General features: G+C 44.5%; 1 protein-coding gene across 2 annotated transcripts in view; it reads right to left on the reverse strand.

Moving 5' to 3' along the window:
* Positions 1 to 20,050, reverse strand: part of CLUAP1 (clusterin associated protein 1) — a 74,860-nt gene that overhangs the window by 3,370 nt on the left and 51,440 nt on the right. Inside the window, exons 10-12 of one of the 2 annotated variants that reach the window (XM_026859039.1) lie at positions 14,277 to 14,384; positions 2,349 to 2,404; positions 63 to 116 (exon numbers count right to left, since the gene is read on the reverse strand). In XM_026859039.1, coding sequence (XP_026714840.1) covers positions 63 to 116; positions 2,349 to 2,404; positions 14,277 to 14,384 — 218 coding nt within the window. The remainder of the gene's footprint in view (positions 1 to 62; positions 117 to 2,348; positions 2,405 to 14,276; positions 14,385 to 20,050) is intronic. The other variant, XM_026859040.1, reaches the window with a different exon arrangement.

Genomic DNA, 20,050 nt, shown 5'->3' on the forward strand with positions numbered 1-20,050 from the left:
TATTGCAAGACCAAAGAATCAAGGCATAGTGGAAGAAAACTAACTGCATGAGAGAAACTCACCTGTGCCATGGTGATGATCTTGTGTACACCTGGCCGTGCTGGGGCAGATCTCCCCTTGGAGAACCACAGTGTAAAGAACAGGAGAGGCAGAGCAGCAGAAAGAAGGAAAAAAAAAAGTACAAGGATATAAAAGAAAACAGAAAGTAACCAGAATGGGAGCAGGGGAGAAGGCAGCAAAGCCAAGTACAGCTTGGGCATGTGCCACACCAGCAAGTGATGGAGGCTGGACATACAGCTGCTAAAGCCTTCTCTCTCCTCAACTTCATAACCCAATTAATTCTTTCAGGGGTTCAAATCAGCCTCACTAGTTTCCTTCCCTGATCTCTGACACACTGACGCTTGCAAAGGTCCCTAAGCAAGTCTCTCAGCCCTGGTGCCTGCTGAGATGCAGTATTTAAAGGGCAGAGCCATGGGACAACCAAGGTGGCTGCAGCTAAGGACAGTAAGAGGCCAAACACCTTGGCTTTCCACACCTACATGTGCTGGGGCTGTGCCAACAGGGAGATGTGGGAGAAAGCTGTGAACAGGAAAGTCCAAAGAAAGGAGAAATTTCAGAGAACGACTATCCAAAGCTGGCAAGAACGTGGTAAAGGATGATCAGGCAGCACTGTGACTAAGGTCACACCATCTTCACCTACAGCACTGGCACTCCTGACCCTACCCAGAAATGTTTCTTAATATCATTCCCCAGAAGGCAACAGTCTCAACCACATCAAGTCTGGCTGAAGCAAACAGCAGAATGTGGTCTGTAAGCTCTTTTCAAGAGAAAAGGTGAGGATGGGCAGAAAGAAGGGCAGCTCATCCCTCTCCAGCAAGAGACTTATCATTATAGTGCCTCCAGGTCTCTGCAACAAACGCCTAATAGCAGTGGTACCTTCACTCTTCGGGCCCTGCCTGCAGGAGAAACAGTCTGCCCAGAGCTTTGCATGGCTGCCCCAGAGGTGTCAGCCAGCCATGGCAAATGGCTTTTGTATGTGGTGGTGAACATGGCGAGTTTCCTACTGTTCTTATGTCCTGTAGAGGTGGATTCCCCCATCTGCTTCCCTCCCGTTTTAAACCTCCTCCTGGGGACCCTGGAGCCATGCCAGCTCCATGAACTTCTGCTTCCTGATGCAGGTCAGCACTGCTGCTCCCCAGGGTCCGGTGTCTGTAATGGGCCTTTGTGAAGAGATTTCTGAAAAGCAAATTCTGTTTCACAGAGGCTTGATTTCTATGCCACAAAGGCAGCAAAAGGCAGGTCAGTACTGAGAGATGGACCATCCCCCAGCAGCACGGGACTTCAGAGAAGACGTCTGAACTAGCATGTCCTCCTCAAATAGACAGGCAGCACCGTGGGGTGTCTGCTGCACAGCGAGACAGAAAGGCTGCATCTACACTAGGAGGTTAACAGACAGCACAGGTTCAAACACAAGTTCACAGTCACTGTAGTTTTTAAGTGTTTATACTATTTCCTAGCCCAGTTTTGGCTTGTGCCAACCAGCACCCTCCAAAACTATTCCAGCATCACCAGGGGAACTGGACACGGCCACTGCTTTTGGCTGGCAGCTTGGATGCCAGCACCTTTTGGGGATGGTGGGGAGAGCTTACTGTATGGATGCAAACCATATCACAGCAGGTGGCTTCAGCTGCTTAGTGCAGATGTAGCCACTTACAAGTGCCCAGAGGCATAGAAAGATTGCCCACATATGCCAAAAGCTGAGCACTACAGTCAGAATAAGTGCCTGTGTGTACCTTTTTACCCACTGTCTGCTCACCAGGTCAACCATAACCAGATGCAAAGCCAGTAGCCATGGGACAGCTTTATCTACAACACAGGGATGCCCACGGCACAGCTCACAGGTCTGCTCTCATCCCTGTCATCTGGAGGACTGAAGGACTGATCCTGTTAGGACAGACCACTGAGGGCTCCAAGGAGTGTGTTTTTAGAGCAACACAGGAGATATAGATCCATGTATCTAACCCCTGCTACACTGCACCGATCCCCTCTTCCCAGCAATCTGACCCAACAACTTAACAAAACAGCATTCCTGCAGCCCCTGTGCCACTAGTTATGCACTGCAGGCTAAAGCACAGGGCAGTGCGCAGAGGCTCCAAGGGCAAAAGAAAAATAGGAAAATACTGTGTCTATGCAGATGAGAGAGCAGTCAGCTGGAGGAAAGGAGGAGAAAAGCAGGCCTAGGGCATGAGGTTTCAGCAGATAAAAAGGTGTTTCTCCAGCTGAGGAGAGGGCTGTCATTCTAAAGCACTGTCAGAGAAGCTCCACAGGCACATGGGATGGTTACTTACATCTTCCTCTGTGTCTCCACCTTGCATTGTTCCCACAATCCGTGTGCCAGCTCTTCCTGCAAGAGTAAAGAGAAGCACTGAAAAACCTGGCTCACTGTTAACACTGAGGGAGAAGGAAAGATAAAGTTCAGGGTTTACATTTTAGAAGATTAGTCAAACAGCAGTGAGAGGATGAGTTCCCAATGCATGTAAAGTTACCCCACTTGTTAAGCCTCAGCACTCAGGAGAAGGTAAAAGGGGGTAAGGCTGACAGTAATTCTAGTCAGGACGGTATCTCCAGAGCTACCTTATGCCACTATGACAATTCAGACAGGACAAGAGGCAATGGACACATTAAGAAATAGGAAATTCTATCTGAACACAAAACCATGGGGTTTTTTACTGTCAGGGTGGTCAAACAGTTGAACAAGGTTGCCAAGAGAAGTTGTGGAGTCTCCATCCATGGAGACAGTCAAACCCCAACTGGATGTGGTCCTGGACAACCTGCTCAAACTTGCTGTTTGAGCAGAGGGGTTGGACTAAATGATCCTGAGAGGTCCCTTCCAACCTAAACAATTCTGTGAATTGGCATATTCCTTCCTCTGCTTCAGTACACAGAGAACAAAGCTTGTCTTTTCCACATGGTAAGCCTTCAGTCTTCAGAGTGCTCACTATGCTCAGATCCTTGCTGATATTCCAGTAGGGAGGACTGAGATCTCACAGGAATCCTAGGCAGTGCCAAGGCAAACCTCAAGTGTTGGAGAGCGGCTTGCAGAGAGCAAGGCCATAGCTCCCTGCAGGAGCTGGTCGGCCACAGCTCCCTGCAGAAGTCGTTCTCCAACACTCAAGAACTTCTTGTTCAGAGTTGGATGTGTAAGTCTGAAGAGGGAGGTGGAGATCTCAGGGTTGTAGGAAGTTCACTCCTCTTCCAGGCCCAGGATGGTGTTCCGGGCAGTAGCATGAGGCACAGGGTAGGTCTCCAGCCATCCAGTGGTTACTTCCACCATGGTCAACATGTAGTGCTTGCCTTGGCGGGTTTGGGGAAGGGTGATGTAGTCAACTTGACAGGCTTCCCCATACCTGTACTTTGACCGTCGTCCACCGTACAACAGAGGCTTCACCCACTTGGCCTGTTTGATTACAGCACAGGTCTCACAACTGTGGATGACCTGTGAGATGCTGTCCATGGTAAGGTCTACCCCTCCGTCACGGGCCCATCGGTAGGTTGCATCTCTCCCCTGATGACCAGAGGCATCATGGGCCCAAAGAGCTAGGAATAATTCTCCCTTGTGCTGCCAGTCCAGATCCACCTGGGATACCTTCACCTTGGCAGCTCGGTCCATCTCCTCGTTGTTGTGATGCTCTTCATTCGCCCGACTCTTGGGTACGTGCACATCCGCGTGTCGAACCTTCACGGTTAGCTTCTCTGTGATGGTCTGTGTAGACATGGTGCTTGTTGCTCTGCTCTTTTTTTCCCTCTCATCCTGAGGATGCTGTGCCATAGCTCTGATCCTAAGCATGGTGTACACAGTGCAGGTCATAGAGAAAAAAGAAAAAAGAACTGACAAGAAGATTATGCCATCCTTAACATCCACAGAGAACTCAATATTTCCAAAAACTGCTGTATCCGGCCTGAAAAGCTGGAAAAAACCCACTCTTTTAATCCTCCCCCCAGGGTATGGGTATGATTGTTGAGGCCCCAGATGTAGCAGCCTAAAGTAGGACATGCAGACAAAGTTGAGTATATATTCTGAATTATGTTCACTGTCTTGGAGGTTATCATGCAGTAGGCATAATAGACTAATAAAGCAAATTTTATACCATACCCTGGTCTACACAGGAGCATTAAAATCGGCAGATAGTTCCCCATGTGCGGAAAAATATAGAGAGCTAGATACAAGACCCATGTAAGCATGCTGAACATCATAGCGAGTAGGTGGCTTTTACAATACAAAATGGTAATTCTTACTTTTCTCAACAGCCAGCCCCACGTTGGGCGCCAAAATATGTGCTAATTTGAAAACAAACTAGTGGGAGACACCAAGTCAGAATAACAATTTAATAATGAAAAAAATAATTATAAAGGCAGATAACACTGCGTTAAACTAACAGAGTCAGGATACAATCCGACACCCTGTTAATCAGGGCGGCGGTAGCAGTCTGGTAGAAGGTGGCTGCAGTCCCCCCGAAGCGGTGATCCTGTAGAAAAAAAAAATCTGCTCTTCCTCAGAAAAGTCCAGTGGTGGCTAAATCGGAAATCCAGTGGAAAGGAGAGCGCCTCTGGTATTCAGAATCTCCGGTTATATCCAGGATGGAATGCTGGTTTTCTCCCTCTGGGTGGAGCATCTCACAATGGGATAAGGAGTCATGCTGCACGGCATTGATGGGCCATTAGCAGAAAGACAGTCTGGAGGGGGGAGGAGGCTAGGAAACACTGCTCCACCTGATTTCAACAGCTCATGAGGATGGTAATAGAATACACTGCAACCCAGGACACTCTGCAGAGGCCATATGAAATGGAGAAGATGCTCGCATGGCCTCCTTTGCTAGGAAGGAAGCCCGGAAGGTGTTGGAAAGGGTTGTGACTGGGGAAATTCTGCTTGTGGGCTGACTGGGTGACTCAACCCTGCTTTCTGCAGCCACCAGAAGTCACTCAGTGCCAACTGGATGACTATTTAACAGTCCCATTGTGGCCATCACATTTCACCATCTGTTTATCTCCTGTTATCACTAGTATTCTCTATGCCAAATATGGATTTTTCCATTCTAGACAAAATCTATTTTATTTTTTTTTAGCATGAAAACCAAGCCACTATAAAAAATATCCTGTCAAACCTCTTTTTGTACCTCCCAAAGTACAAATGATGACAGGTCCTTTTCAGACCCTTTGCAGACTGATTCAGGTTAGTTGTAGCAAAAAGCTGGCAGAAGTCAGCAAAAACCCCCCTGTGTTAAGGCAGATAATTTAAAGGATCTTATATCTTTAAGTAAAAAGTGGTGTCCTTTATCTGTCTTGTTGATGATAACACAGGCAGTGGAGATGGAATTATAAGATTCCTGGACAGAGGAGCTTTAGAGACACTTGCTCTAATACACACCAGCTTAAACTATGTAAATTTGTGAATTTGGAGACGATTACAACTGACATCATTAGATGGCCATGGAAGCAGATTTTTGCCCAGCTTACAGATGGCTCCAAGAGTTTAATTGCAATTTTGCTCCATAAAATGGCTCAGCATAAAGTGTTAGGTAGAGAATTACTACCTCAAAGGAGAAAGCAGCAGGGAATTCCTAAAATCTACTGATAAGACAAAGCTGAGAGAAATCATGAATATAAAAAAGAATCAAGATATCACATAAGGGGAGCTGATGAAATAGGACATTTCAAAAATGCCAAGGGAAGAGCTTAGAGAATGCTAACAGAGGGTCTGCAGGATGCCACTCTTCCATCAGTGGAAACAGCAAGGATCTTACAGGCATCTAACTGCTTACATTTGGAGAAGGATGAGAATCAGGTACTGCCCAGACTTTGAGCCCTACATTGTTTAAGCCAGGAGCACCTCTTTGAACTAGTGACTGCGGGATCAGCAGCGTTAGGTCCCGTAGCACTGCCCTGGGACACTCACAGGAGACACCCCAGGACGCAGAGGGGCCAGAGCTCCAGGTTGTGCACTGTGCTGTGGATTAAACAGGAGAGAAAACAGATTTTCCACGTTGGTAGGAGAGGTTCCATGACAAAGGCGGGAGGGTTATTTTAACTTTCAGATTGTAACCCCCCAAGTTTCCGTGTGTGGGAGCGAGGAGTGGCAGGTGGCTGTGGTGCCTTTTTGCGTGTACTGGGGCAGAGGCAGGAAACAGAGGAGTCATCTGCACAGGACAGGGCAAGCGGGCAGGTACGGGGGTGTTTGTCACTTGAAATTTCCTGGGTTCAGTTGAGCTGGGCTCAGCTTGCTGCAGTGCTAGTGCTGCACCACTCTGGCCACAGAAGCTCACACAGCTTCCAAGCAGGTGAGAGTCTGTTATGTTTACTTACAGATAATGTGAATTCATCCGGGACAGGCTGTACAAAGTGATAATTAGGGAAAATGTTAATAATGAACAGGCTGTAATTCACTGCACCTTTGGATTCAAATCTAATCTCTGTGCATCACCATGGTCTATAGCCAGTGAGCCATCAAAGATCAGAAGTGAATGTGCATCCACGATTTTAAGCCTGTGAGCATTTGCCATTTTTCCTCTGGGTGTGATGCTTGCCATTGTACTAACCCGTGCAGCTGCCCACAATGGATCCACAGGACTAGAATGATTTACATCTTCTTACCCAGCAGAGGGTATATGTTAACGCTGTGCCTGACAGCATGAAGCAACATTTAACCTGAGAGGTTAGGACAACCTACCATGAGGGGAAGGCAGATTTGCAGCTGAAACATTTTGCTCCCACTTTGGAGATCTGCATTCAGTCTCCAGCACTTATCTGAGTGCACTGTGAATTTGCATTAAGACACCTCCCTCCCCTCCGCACCACCTCCACACACAGAGAACTGGGATAAATTTTTGCCTGATCTTTCTGATCTGTGTTCCCTTTAGGCACTGCATTCTTAAGTGCAAACGTACCCCTTAGCACAAGCCCCTGATCTCAGCAGCATTTTCTAGGCATTGCCAAAGTAAGGTGATTAATTAAGCACACCACAGCTGCTGCCCAAGATGAGCATACTTTTCTCTTACACCTCCATGAAAAGGAAATTTGCTTGGAAGTGAGTGAACTGTCTCCCACCATTTCAGACCTACCACCTCTTCTCCTCCGCTAGGTCCAGCATCGCAATGACCACAATACAGGCTGAAAGCATACAGAAACACTTCCCTCCCAGGGAGCACTTAACTATGCTGACACAAAACATACAGCCAAAGACAGCTCAGTTGGGAGAGGATGCTGAGATGGTGGGAGGAAGCTCTATTTCAAGCTAAGACAAATTCATTTCTGTGAATTCTAACCACAGCCCCTTTTCAGTGCTTCCAAACACACTTGACTGCCTCCCTTCCCCAGCTACATGAACCTGGTAGTAATGTCCAGCAGCTGCTGTATCAGGAAACTAAAGACTTTGCAGTCTTATCTGGGGGATGGGAATCTGCAGAGATCCACACAGAAGGGCATGAAATTGAGAACAGCATCTGTATCAGCTTTCTCCCTCCCCAGGCTCGTTTCCTCTGAGTACTGACAGTCAGACCCAGTGGCTCAGTGTTGACTGTTTTTTCTCTCCTGCTTGACCTGAAGAGTCAAGGAAGAAGAGACTAACCTGACTCTCCAAAATGCTTTAATAAGGTTTACAGTTAGGACTTGATTTGCTTTACTGGAAAAGTAGACTCACTCCAGGAGCACAGACACAAGGACCCATTGTACGCCATGTGTATGAAGTCCCAATCAGAGTAAAATTGCACCTGGTGAAGTTCACAAGGGAAGAAAGTTCATGGAGAGCAACACCAGTCTGGTGAAGTCCTCTGAGGAGCTCTGAGAGCAGGTGCATTTGTGAATTTTTTCCCTTTGACTTCATACATTATCAAACAGCTAGAGAACTTGAACCCTGCTAAGGCATAGCCAAACACCTTCCCGCCAGACCCACTCTTCAGACCTCAGATTTCTCCCTTTGCCACCAGCACGGTATGTGTAAAATCCAGACCCACTCATCTCCTTATTTTCACAGACTGAATCAAGGCACACATGCAACAAGATACCTGCAAACACCAGGGCCCATGGAGAACCATCAGGAAGAGACCAGCCTGGCCAGGTTAGAAGAGATTTTTGTTTCTGTTGCCCTGTACTTCTTGTTAACTGCCGAGAAATCAGGTGGGGATTTTCAAAGGAGCTGAGGTTAAAACAATGATCACAAATCCCACACGGAAAGGAAAGGTGAGAAGAGTGCAGTGCCCAGCAGAGCCTGTCTCACGGCTGCCGCTCAGATGTGACTCACCTCTGCCCACCTGACAGTACATCAGGTCTATGGCTCTCCCTTCTGTGCAGACATCAGAATCTGTTCTGGCTTCTGAAAGCATGAGATGCAGAGTACCTGCAAGCCCTGCGGAGCATGTAAACTGCAGATTCCTGGTAATTTGGGGACTCAGGCCTTGCCATGCTGGACAGGTTCTTGAGTCTGCAGCTAAAGTCTGCACGTGCAGCAGGTCCTCCCTAATGGCACTTGGGTTATCAAGTCTGGCATGACTTGGACTACAACATTTTCTTATGTTTCTCAACAGCACAAACTCCACCATACTCTGCCTGCTGTAGTGGGGAGACACTGGTCACTGTTTCTTAAGGGTTTCTGAACAGACTGATGGGGGGAATGACTAGGGAAAGTAAAGAGGGAGACCACATCCTGAGCTAAGCTGCACACCAGTAAGAGGCAGCTGCCCCTGTGGATGAAGCTGAGAGATCGGGGATGGGCTCACACAGTATTTGAATGATGCCCAGACAGCTGCGGTGGGCTTCAGGATGTTTTTCTTATCAAGACTCATTTCCACAACGGAGAAGAAGCCAACATTTTGAGAAAACCTTCAGACCTGTTATTATCTTGTAAAGATAAATACACTTGCATATGTTTCTTGGTCTTAGACTCAGAGATGTAATTTCCTTTAGGAACCAGAGAGAAGGGAATAGACTAGTCATTTAACATGTGTTTTTAAAAATTAGGCAGGTGACAGCCATGGGAACTCGATGTGAACAAAATATCCAACAAGGAGCAGGCAGCTGTTGCATATTCCTAATTGAATGCCCCCACCCCCCTGCATTTTGATGGCACACCTGTGGTTTCTACACACCTGGGGAGGTTAGAGGGAAGAAAAACATTCTAGAAATTCAGTAGCAGAAATCAGAACATGGTCCCAAGCTGGAGAGAGAATTTCCACAAGTAGAGTCTGACCATTTCCACTGAGAGCAGGACTTTTCATCTTGCATGCTGTATGGAGGGATTTAGAAACAGGGCTGTGTAGGCTCACCTGAGAAGATTTCTTGCTACTTTGTCAAAGCTCCCATTCTCCCTACAGGACTGAAAAAAACAAGGGCTAATTCAGCCTCCGCAGCCTTCCCCCTAGCATGCAGGGTACCTTTGGCCCCTTCCCAATGTCTGCTGTCCAGCTCCTACTTAATAATCACAAGCTCAAGTTTAAGAAGAAAACCAAGACAAGGAGGCTAAACATTATCATCTCAAAACACCATGTGTGTGCCACAAGGGCACCATCACACGCTTTGGGTATGGGCTGCTTGGCGCGCGCTGCCTCTGTGAGGTGCATCTGTACAGGGCTGGGGATCCCCGTGGGCCTGGCCACAGTGCAGGAACAGCTGGGGCTGACAACCTGGCCTGTGGCCACTGAGACACGGGACCAGGCTCCCTGTCTGCCCCTGGATTCCTCTCTGGTTTGACTGTTGCATACTTGGTTCCACTTCCCTCAATAAGGTACACCTTGCTTTCTTAGTAAGGCCCCTTTATTCTCATCTGCTGCATCCAGAGATACATTTCTTCTTGATATGTTAGTGCAGGTTTTCACAGGCAAATATTTTATCCATTCAGTAGCAAGTACACTTGCTACCTGGCTGCCAGCACATCGTTACCATATTGATCCTCTGGGTCCGTTCTGTGAAGGTAAGAGGCTCCAAGAGAGCTGTTCTCCCACTGTTTGACTTCAGACTGATTGTTTGCTGAAAAACGTTTGGAGTTTTACAAAGCTGTCTTCTTACAATAAAGACCAAATGGGGCTGAAGTCGTTACTGTCCTGGTCATAAAATGGTCTCTGTGGTCTGAACAGGACAAAACCGCCCCTTAACACCAACATTATAAAAGGAAATGTATGAGCTAAAATATTTGGATAATTGGTTTACAGGAGCTGAAAGAGCCTGGCAGTGGGGAATAGAGGGTGATTTACTATAGGCAGGCACAGTTCCACAGTTCCGCAAGCACGGATCATTTCTGCTTCATTCAGCAGCATTTCCACTGCCTACCCTGCTCCAAGCACAGAGTGTGCCAGTCTGCCATGGCCTACCCAGTCAGCCAGTGCTACCACTGGGAAGAGGAGAGATCCTGAGCTTGCTCATGATGCCAAAATGCATTTCAGAACTCTGGTCCAAATGAGACTGGAAAGATGGATCTGCACATGTAATCACAACATTGCTTCAAAATCTGCTCCTTTTGATAGTGTAGATAAAAAAATCCACTTTAGTTCAAGGGGAAACTGCAAAGGTTCTTAGAAAAAACCCCAAACATCTACTGAGGGTTAGACTACATTTGTGAAAATCACATCCAGCTCAGGAAATCCTGATGAGGGTTGAAGCAGTTTGAGAGTGAGAGGGAACCTGAGGGAAGTTCCTACACTCTTCCCCAGGCAGTTCTTTCAGCCAGTGCTGGAGACAGAAGGCCAGGCTAGACAGACCTCATATCTGACCTGGCATGGCAGCTCCTACATTCCCAGGACAAGGCTTTGCATTCTTCACCCTGGTGTTCACCCCATCCGCACATGACCAACCACCCTGCTGCAAGCTGCTGGTTTATGGCCTGTTACAGGCCAGAGGTTTTTCTACACTGTGGACAGTTAAGACCTTCAACATGGCAAGAATTTCTTTTTCTTTGGTTCTCAGACAAAACAGAATCTTACTCCAAATGCCATCACTAACTCATGGTTTGACCTCAGGGAAGTCCATGCCTCTCTTTCATTTGTGTAACAACCTCACTTATCTATTGCCAGACAGAATAAAAGTGGATATGAATTTTTATTCACATTGACAATTGTCAAATTAAAAGTTACAGATGATAAACCAATGTATTCTCTTACTTACAAAAGCAAATGATTAGTGACATATGGGTTTATTATAATGTCCCATCAAGGAGGAGACTTGCCTGCATTTGTGGTTTTGGGATAACAAAACAGGTTGTAGTTTCACAAACCCAGACTGCCAGCATCTCTGTTTGGCAACTATCTTCCTAGCCATTTATTTTCACTCACATGCCTGCTCCCCTCCTTGTACAGAAGATGTCCTGGCTTCCTAAAACTGGGTTTGCTGTACCGTTGAATCACAGCCATTGAACTCAAAAAGAGACAAAGCTCCATAGCACATTACAGGTCCCTCCTTTACCTGCTCCTGTCTATTCCTTTTTGTAAAGTTGAAATAAGGGTTCAATTTTCTCTCTGTACCACAGGAGCTAGCAGCCTGTCATGTCTCCCGCAGCTTACACTCTTTTCTGCTCCATGGGAGACTAAATCCTATACCTTCAAGTCTTCTAATTGGCTAAAAAAAATAAAACCAGGAGCAACATTTTCAAAGCTGCATTTAGTTTGAATTTTGCTGCATCTAGATCAACCTGATGAAAGGACTCTTGAGGGTGAGGTGGAAAGTGTTGGGTTTTCTCAATTATACCAAGTGGCCTAATAAGAGAGATTATGTCTCCCTTAGAATCTTGCCTCTATAATGGCAAAACACACTGGAACACCTGTCCACTTATTACAGACAGAGGGAGGAAGTCTTATCTTACTATACGAATGACCTGGAAATTAGAGATGTAAAACCGAATCATAGCAACTACAGGAACCAACCACAGTAGACCATTTATCCTTAGTCTGAGAGCTAACATGGTTCAGAAGCACTGCCACATAAGAAGACAAAAAGGTTCAAATACCTTCAGTTGAATCAAGGAAAAAAACAGTAAATAATACAAATAATGTTCTTGTTATGCTACCTTAATAGTTAAGCGTATTTTAAGTGCAAACTACCTGTGATGAAGAACATGTACAGATTCTTGCTGTGCTTATTGACAAATAGCCAGTGAATGTTCAGGCCTGAGTTTTCTAAAGCAGCTGACACACCTGACATTAAACTCAAGTCTTGACATACCTCCAGTTCTTCAGTCGGTGAGGGTCACACAGTCAAACATATAACCTCACTGTCGCTGAGGGACCTGGGCCAAAGGGGCCTGTTTATACAGATGGAGAAGTGCAGATCTGAGCTGTGCTCAAGTCTAGAACTGCTGGTCATGTAAGTGTGCACTCTGGGTCAGGCTGGAGCTCCCAAAGGAAAGCTCTGGCCTGACTGGTGTGTCTTGATGCAGTCCCAGCGTTTGTTCCTATCTTCTGACGGATAAGAGTGGGGGCAAGACTGAGCAAACTCACTCTAACATCAGCAGCAGAGATATCCCAAGGTTGAGTTTTCCAAACCAAAAAGTGTAGACATTTTGAACCAAAGCCAGTGGTATGGACAGAGATCCTGCTGTTAATCTCACAGCATAGCTACAGCAACTGGGCAGCTTTCCCAAGATGATGATAAGTAACTTCAGCAAAGCAGAAAAGTTAGCCAGCAATCCTTCCCTTAAGAGTCTAACAATGTTTGTATCCATCTCTGCCAGCAGAGATTGCACTGGAGCACTGTAGGACTGAAGTGTTGTGAGTTAGAATGGGGGAATACAACCTTACCCCTCCTGGAGGACCTTTAGGAAAGGCATCTGACATACCTGGAGCTGCTTCAGTAGTTCACAGCAGGTGAGATGCAAAGAGGGGACAGAGAGCTAAGGGAGGCTTCCAACTTATACAGATATAACCAGAGTAAAGACTGGGACAGTGACTGTGTAGTCAGCAATTGCCATGCTCAGAGTATGCAAAAATCAGAGGATAATTATCTCCCAGAAGCAATTTACTAAACACTGCGAAGAGATTTACAAAAGCATAGAAAGCAAACTGAACAGCATAGCAGAGAAAACATCTCAGGGATTTGAACTGCTTGCTTTAAGTCTGACAAGCTAGTGCTGAGTCTCCAGTAACTGTAATTAATGACAACAAAGCTCTTCCTAGAAAAAATTCTACTTGCAACAAAATCTACAACTTTTATTATAAAGCTTTTTGTTCCAAAAATTGGTATTAAGAGCTGACTCTGACTGCAGCCAGTACCCATATTGCTAGGTTACAGTTGCCCTCTGAGATGACGCATCACTAACAGTTACACAGTCACTTCCAAAGCTCTAAAAACTGGGATCAAACTTTTCCTTGAAAAATGGCAATGTAAAAATCCTTAGTGAATATTAGTGTTTCTAGCACTTACCAAGAATTTTCAAGTTTTATGAAACACAGGGGAACTGAGGATAAAAACGCTTGAATTATATTTACTTGAGAACTTCAGCTTCTCAGTCAGAGAGGGGAGAGCAGAATTCAACTCAGAAAAAACACCGATTTGCAGTTCATCTAAGCAACAGGTTCCAGCAGAAGTAGTGGCACATGAAATTACCCACACAGGCACTTCAACCAGATCCCAGAGAGGCTTTTGCTGACAGTCAGGATAACTCATCACTAACAACAACGCTAAGGAGAACTAATCCGATCTCCTGGTTTCATTTTGCTTGACTATAGATTAAGCAGAACATCTATTTTTTGAAACACAGATGCTCAGAAAGTAATTTCTCTGAGTTGTTTCTGACCAAGACTCTAGTGGAATCAGCAGCCAGAGGCTGTGGTTCCACTCCATGTAAACAGCAGCAGAAGCCAGAAGTCCTTCCTTGAAAGAAATAACTCAGGTGTGTTGCACCCATGACTGTGTCAGTGCAGGTGTCTTTATGGACTTGCTAAAGGTCTCCTTTTGAATAAAACTCTACTAGAATGAGTGTCAACAGCTAAACGGAAAGAAATACTTTTCAGTGAGGAATGGTAGTACTTTTCTAAGGCTTTGTATAAAGCTACTTCAAGAATCTGTAAGGCAATACCAAGGAAGGATTTTTCTCACACAGTACATTTTTCAGTAAATAATCCTTCATTTTCTCCCCTGAAACGACTAAGTTTTTTCCACAAGACACTGTCCTCTTACAGCTCATGAGAACTGAGCAGTGCCAAAGTCCCTGAACGATAACAGGGTCTTCTTACATTTAAAGTCACTCAGATAATTCCAGCATATTCTTCTGAATAAAGGCAACTAAGGAAAGGTTAAGATACCTTGCAGTAATGTTTCCGTGGTGGTGCGCTGCTTCATGATCTGCCTCTCTTCCACTTCACTATCGGATCCTTCATCCTCTTGAATCTCTATGTCGGAATCATCCTTATCTGGTTAAAACAAAACCAGTTGATAAGTATCATTCAAACTGACCTACAACTCAGAAGAGCAGCTGGATTCAAGAGATGCTTGTTCAAGTCCAAGATCAATTAAAAATGCACTTGCATTGGCTCAGCTGACAGGCACAGGGAAATAGCCAACATCCACGTCCTAAGGAAGGCATCCTTCTACATGTATAAGTGCCAAGGAAGCGTACATTACAACTGTTTTGAGACAATCCTCAGATTGTACCATAAAAGTGCTGTTCTAAATACATTCTTTGAGTATGAAGCGTATTTACAGTCATAAGGTGCTATTTCAGCAACTGATTTAAAGATAAAAGTATTTTACAAGTGTTTGGAAAGTGTGGACTTATTAATACGTCTTCCAGTCTTTTACCCTGACATAAGCAATATCAAAAACTGTCCCCTTAGACTCCTGCCTTTCATTTAATCATAGTTTGGAAAAGCCGTTACAGCCAAACCCAAGATGCCTGGAGAGACAGGAAAGCTTCCCAAGATGCAGGAACTTCTTCAAATATTTTCACAATCTGCCTTCATTTTCATCTTCCTATCCAAACTAAAGCTTATTTAGTCCCTTACTCCCAGATCCCCATCACCAAACTGGAACAAACCTAAAGGACTTAAATTGTCCTTCAGATGTTTGAAAGCATGACAGAAGTCTTCAGATACTTAAAAGTGCCTGAAAAGGAAAGGGCAGACTGTTGATCATGTCAGCTGTACAAGTCCTACCTTGAGGCTCATCCAAAATGATTCTCCTCTGAGCCTATTCTGAAATAAAAGAGCGGGTGGGAAGTTGGTGCAGAAGTGTGCGGGAAGTTTGGAGCAGGCTCTGCTCCATGTAAGTCTCCTTCTGTCCCATGAACTTCTCCCCTCTCTCATTGTTCATGCCAGCCTGCTTGTGCAAGCTCCTTGGCTCGCTAAGATCAAGCTGAGCTTTCCAGCTACTGCCCACTTGTGATTATTTACTTCTCTCTTCAAACATTCAGTGAGCCAGGTCCACAGCTCCTGTCATCTGATGGACTCTTCTCACCCGTGCAGAGATGAGCCCCTTGGCACCAGCTGATCCTACAGCTCAGAGCTGATGCTGAGTGGTGGCCTGCCCACAGGAGCTTATGGAATTAGCAGTGCTGTGACAAACCCAACAGGACCCCGTCTGAGGTAAGCACCCAGCCCAGCAACAATAGCTGTTAATTATTTAGAGAAAAGAGGCAATTCTTTCCCAGGTACATTTAATTACACACACATCTGAGCTGAAAATAAAAATAACTAATTATCATTAGTAATGAGCTGACACATCTTTGCAATATTTAATTATTGGACAATATACAAATATTAGACATTTTTCCATGATCTTTTTCATTGCAATATGAAGTTAATGACAAAACATAATGGCAAGGGATGTATTGATACCCTGGTAAGACTACAAGGCTCCAGCAACGTTAGCTACAATTTCTGTTTGTGCTGCACCTTCCTCTTTGGCAAGTGAAGGCATTGCTCCCTGCTGTGTGACCTGAATGCTGTTTCTGTTTACCTGGTATTCAGGAAAGCGAGGTTCTGTTCAGCCCTTGCCCAGGCAAACTCCCTGGGAAGAGCCATGTGGAACCTAAATAAAGGTTTGTGCTTTGTATGTTAAAGAACGAGACTATCTCATCTGCGATGGCTCTCACTGCTACTACTAAAATATCCTTGTTCTTATTTTGTGTGGGTTTTTTTCCCTTCCTTTTTTTCCTGCTATTTTGAGCAGCAATTCCTCCCTTTCAGGTTTTGTCATTTGTACTTGTCCTGTTACACAGCACCACTGGCTAGAACTGAGGATATTGCAGAGAGCCCTTATGATTCCTTTGCCAAATCATTTCAATTTCATCCTCATTAGTACTTTCTGCTTCTTGCTGGGATCTCCTGAGCATGAGCTGCCAGCTGAGATGGGGACTAATGGAGCCAGTGCTCTCTGCTGACAACCCAAAGTGGCAAACCCAGCTAACACCACTTTGGGGACAGGACTTGGAGCAGAGAGACACAGTGATGTGATTCTGCTCTGGTTGGGGGCACAACTGTAACAGCATGGGGCTTAAATTTTACATTTCACTTGTCTGGAAACTTTTTTTTTTTTTTTTTTTAAATCTTTTGTGGTAACAGACTCTCAGATATAACATGTAAAATATACTTCCCCTGGGACAAAGCAGGGGTAAAAAGACAAGAATAAACAGGAATGAATCTGCCAACTTCTTCTGCTGTACACTGAAGTGCTCTTTCAAACTACCCACACTGATGGCTCAATGCTCTCCTGAGGTGAACCCTTCCACCTCCCTGTAGGGCACTCCTGGGCACTCCAGCCATTTCCGACTTACTTCAACTTGCAAAAAAGTAAGCTCATTTCATCATATAATTCCCCACCGTATCTTTCTGTTGGAAAGTGGGACTTGCAGGAAGACCCCACGGTGAATAAGTGCCTTGCAATAGAAGTGGTAACTACTGTGGAGAGAGAATCAGTGGCTGGAGGGCCCCAAGCTGCTGCTTTATGAAAGGAAATGGTATAAAGAGCTTTTTTTCCCCCCTCACCCAGCTCTTTTCTTCTTTCTTTCAGGTTCTCTGCTATTCTCAATCTCCTCTTTCTCACACTATTTCTTTTATCATTCTCCCCCACTAACTCAGATGTTTTAACTCTTGTCTGTCAGTGATGAAGTTGCAGTTTTCTGCTGTTCAGCGCACATGTGGATGCTGCAGAATACCTCTGGCAAGCCCCAGAAAAAGCATGCCCAACAAGGCAAGCCAGCAGCAACTGCACGTCCAGCTTTCATTTATGCCTTTAAAAATCCTGGATTACCTTTCAATACAAATGAAGATTCAAGTGGTAAATTATCAGCATATAAGCACAGTTCACCACTTTTTCTACAGACTTGTGACTCTGAAACAAATCTTGTTATGGATCTATGGTAAGAGTTTGGATTTTCTTTGAATAGACTAGCTGGAATTCTGATGCACCTACCCCAACACAAAGCATGCAACAACAACACAGGAACACCACCACAGGAATGACAGTGAACGCATGCTGGAGGGTGAGAAAAGTGGCAGCTGCAAATGTAAATGCAGCAACAGTGAAATTTCTGCCTCCAAGCCTTCTTCCCACCACCTGGAAAGATTTCAAGCATTTTCACTTGCAAAATAGTGAATGTATTGTTCTGACCCAGCTCAATGGCTGCTATCACCAAGCCCGGATCTATCCAGTACACAATCTGAGTTATCATCAGCTCAGCAGAATCATGCTGAGCCAAAATCTCAAGGACACAGAAGCAGAGCATATTGATGAAAATTTATTTAAATACACAAGATAAAGATAAACTGAGTACAGGCTTCTTATCAGGATTAAATGGCAGACCAGTCCAATGCTGTGTGTGACCCATCCTAGCTAAAGCACTAACAGGGTTCCACCACCCTACATCCCTCATTTTACATGCCCATTTTCAACAAAACATTCTTGGTATTCATAAAAAGGTGACAATTCAGAAAGTTTCATTTAACAACATATAGAAAGAAACTACTTGTTGCCCTAGGAGAAGTCACAACCACATCTGTGTAATACTGCATAACAGAAATTGCAATGCATCAATTCCAGGGAGAGAAGGAACATTCTTTATGGAGAAAATGTAGATTCTTCTTAGTATCAGCATAACAAAACAAAGATAATAAAGCATACTACTACAAATTCCCACGTACTAGTACACAGAGTACAGAACACATTCTAATGGAGCTGGCTTATGAGATTTGCATGGGTTTATGTGAAGATTATTTGATTTTTCACAACAAGCTGCTATTCAGCAATCCATGTGCCCAAATTCAGGCCAATGCTGGCAGCTTACTGGAGCTTAAGGCTGGTATTCTAACAAGCTCCTGTATTTTTACTATGAAAAGGTAATCAGCAGAACAACTCCATAAACTGTGTTTGGCCCATTTCCCCACCGCTGGGACTTACTCTACTACATGGAGAATACTGGCAAAATATCAGACTACCTGAGAAAGAATATACTGGGATTTTAAACTCCCCTCGCCTTACATTTCAACATTTCCATTTCATAAAGGTGGGTTTCAGTCAACTAAATTAATTTCACTTAAGGAAGTACCTCCTGGTTACAACTGAAAACCACTGCTCTCAGAAGATGTGTTATTTGTTCCAAAGCACACCTACTCTTTCCAGAAAAAGCCGGAGCAGATACCTGGACCGATAATACTATATTTAAATGATTTAATTTTTGGTAATTTGCAACGCTTGAAGGAAAACCAGCATGATTTAATAACTTACCAATGATTTCATTACAGATTTGTTAGTTTGCATAAATATTCAAGTAAGCGTATCCAACTGTAAAATAAGCAGGTACTGTGGTGAAGATAATGAGCACAAAGGACACCGTTTATTGATACACTTTAGAATTAGATGCAAGTGTTGTTTAGCATGTTCAATCTCATAATAAAAATCGCTGCTTTGGTAACACAGGCACTGGCTCCACAGCAATTATTGGATTCAGCATGATGTTGATTTTGGTGAAAAAAACATGAGAAAAATCAAGTGGGCAACCAACAGCCACTTGATCCAAAATAAAATCTGTTTAATAAATAGCATGAAATTTTAGAGCAGGAAAACAAAACGGTTGTGGATGGGGATTTTAATGTGACCAAAGGGAGAGTGAAGTTCAGTGCCCACTTGAAAGCCCTGGTTGTACCAAATCCATGCTCTTGTCTCACCAAACTCAAGAGCATCAGGCTGTATATCAGCCTCAACACTTACATATTCGCAGCTCTACAGTTTGAACAGAAAGGCAGGCTTCCATAGATACATTTCAGTAGGGAACACCCTTTGTCCTTAGCACAAAACTGAGATTCTTTATCTGACCTCTAAGAAAAATTCATTCTGGTACTGAGACCTACTGATCAAGGTCCAGACACCTGTGGCTCCTCCTAACTTCAGCAGAAAGTTTGGATGTGCAGACCTGCGTATCCTAGAACTGGGCAGTAACATACCAGCAAACAGCAGGTTGCAGAAGTAGGTCTAAGTGCACTTTCTTACCTCACTTGGTCATTTTAAAATTGTCTATTGCAACAGTATCCAGACTTCCATTCTTAACAGTAAGGATGATTAACCGCTGCCCAGGGAAGCAATAGGTCTTTGTCACTTGAAATAATTAAGAATAACTCTCAATGACAAGCTCCATTTAAACTGGGATTTGTAGTCTTGGCACAGGAGTAACTAGTGAAGCTATTTTTTTGGCCCATTTTATAGGGAGGTCATACTTGGTGACCATAACTATTTCTAATGATCTTAAAAGCCAAGAATCCATCAAAGTACTATTAAATAAGAACACGAATTTGCAATTATTTAACAAGCAAAACATAAGACTATTGTGGACAAGTTCCAAGTGTCTGTTACAAGAAGATGGATGGTCTGAGCATCCTGCTGGTGACAGTGCAATATCACCCATGCATCTTGCCCTTGTGGGAATTGCCCAGTAACTCATTGCTACACTTCAAATGCCGCAACTGTTGCAATGGGCCTTTTTGTTTATCTGTTGTCAGATTTTAAAGCATCCATTCTGGACTAGAAAGGGCACAAGAGATTCAGTGAAGCACCAAACTGCAATAGCGTCATGTGATTTGCTATCCAA

This window comes from Athene cunicularia (genome assembly GCF_003259725.1).
Source record: "Athene cunicularia isolate RWA chromosome 14 unlocalized genomic scaffold, athCun1 chr14_part1, whole genome shotgun sequence".
NCBI lineage: Eukaryota > Metazoa > Chordata > Aves > Strigiformes > Strigidae > Athene > Athene cunicularia.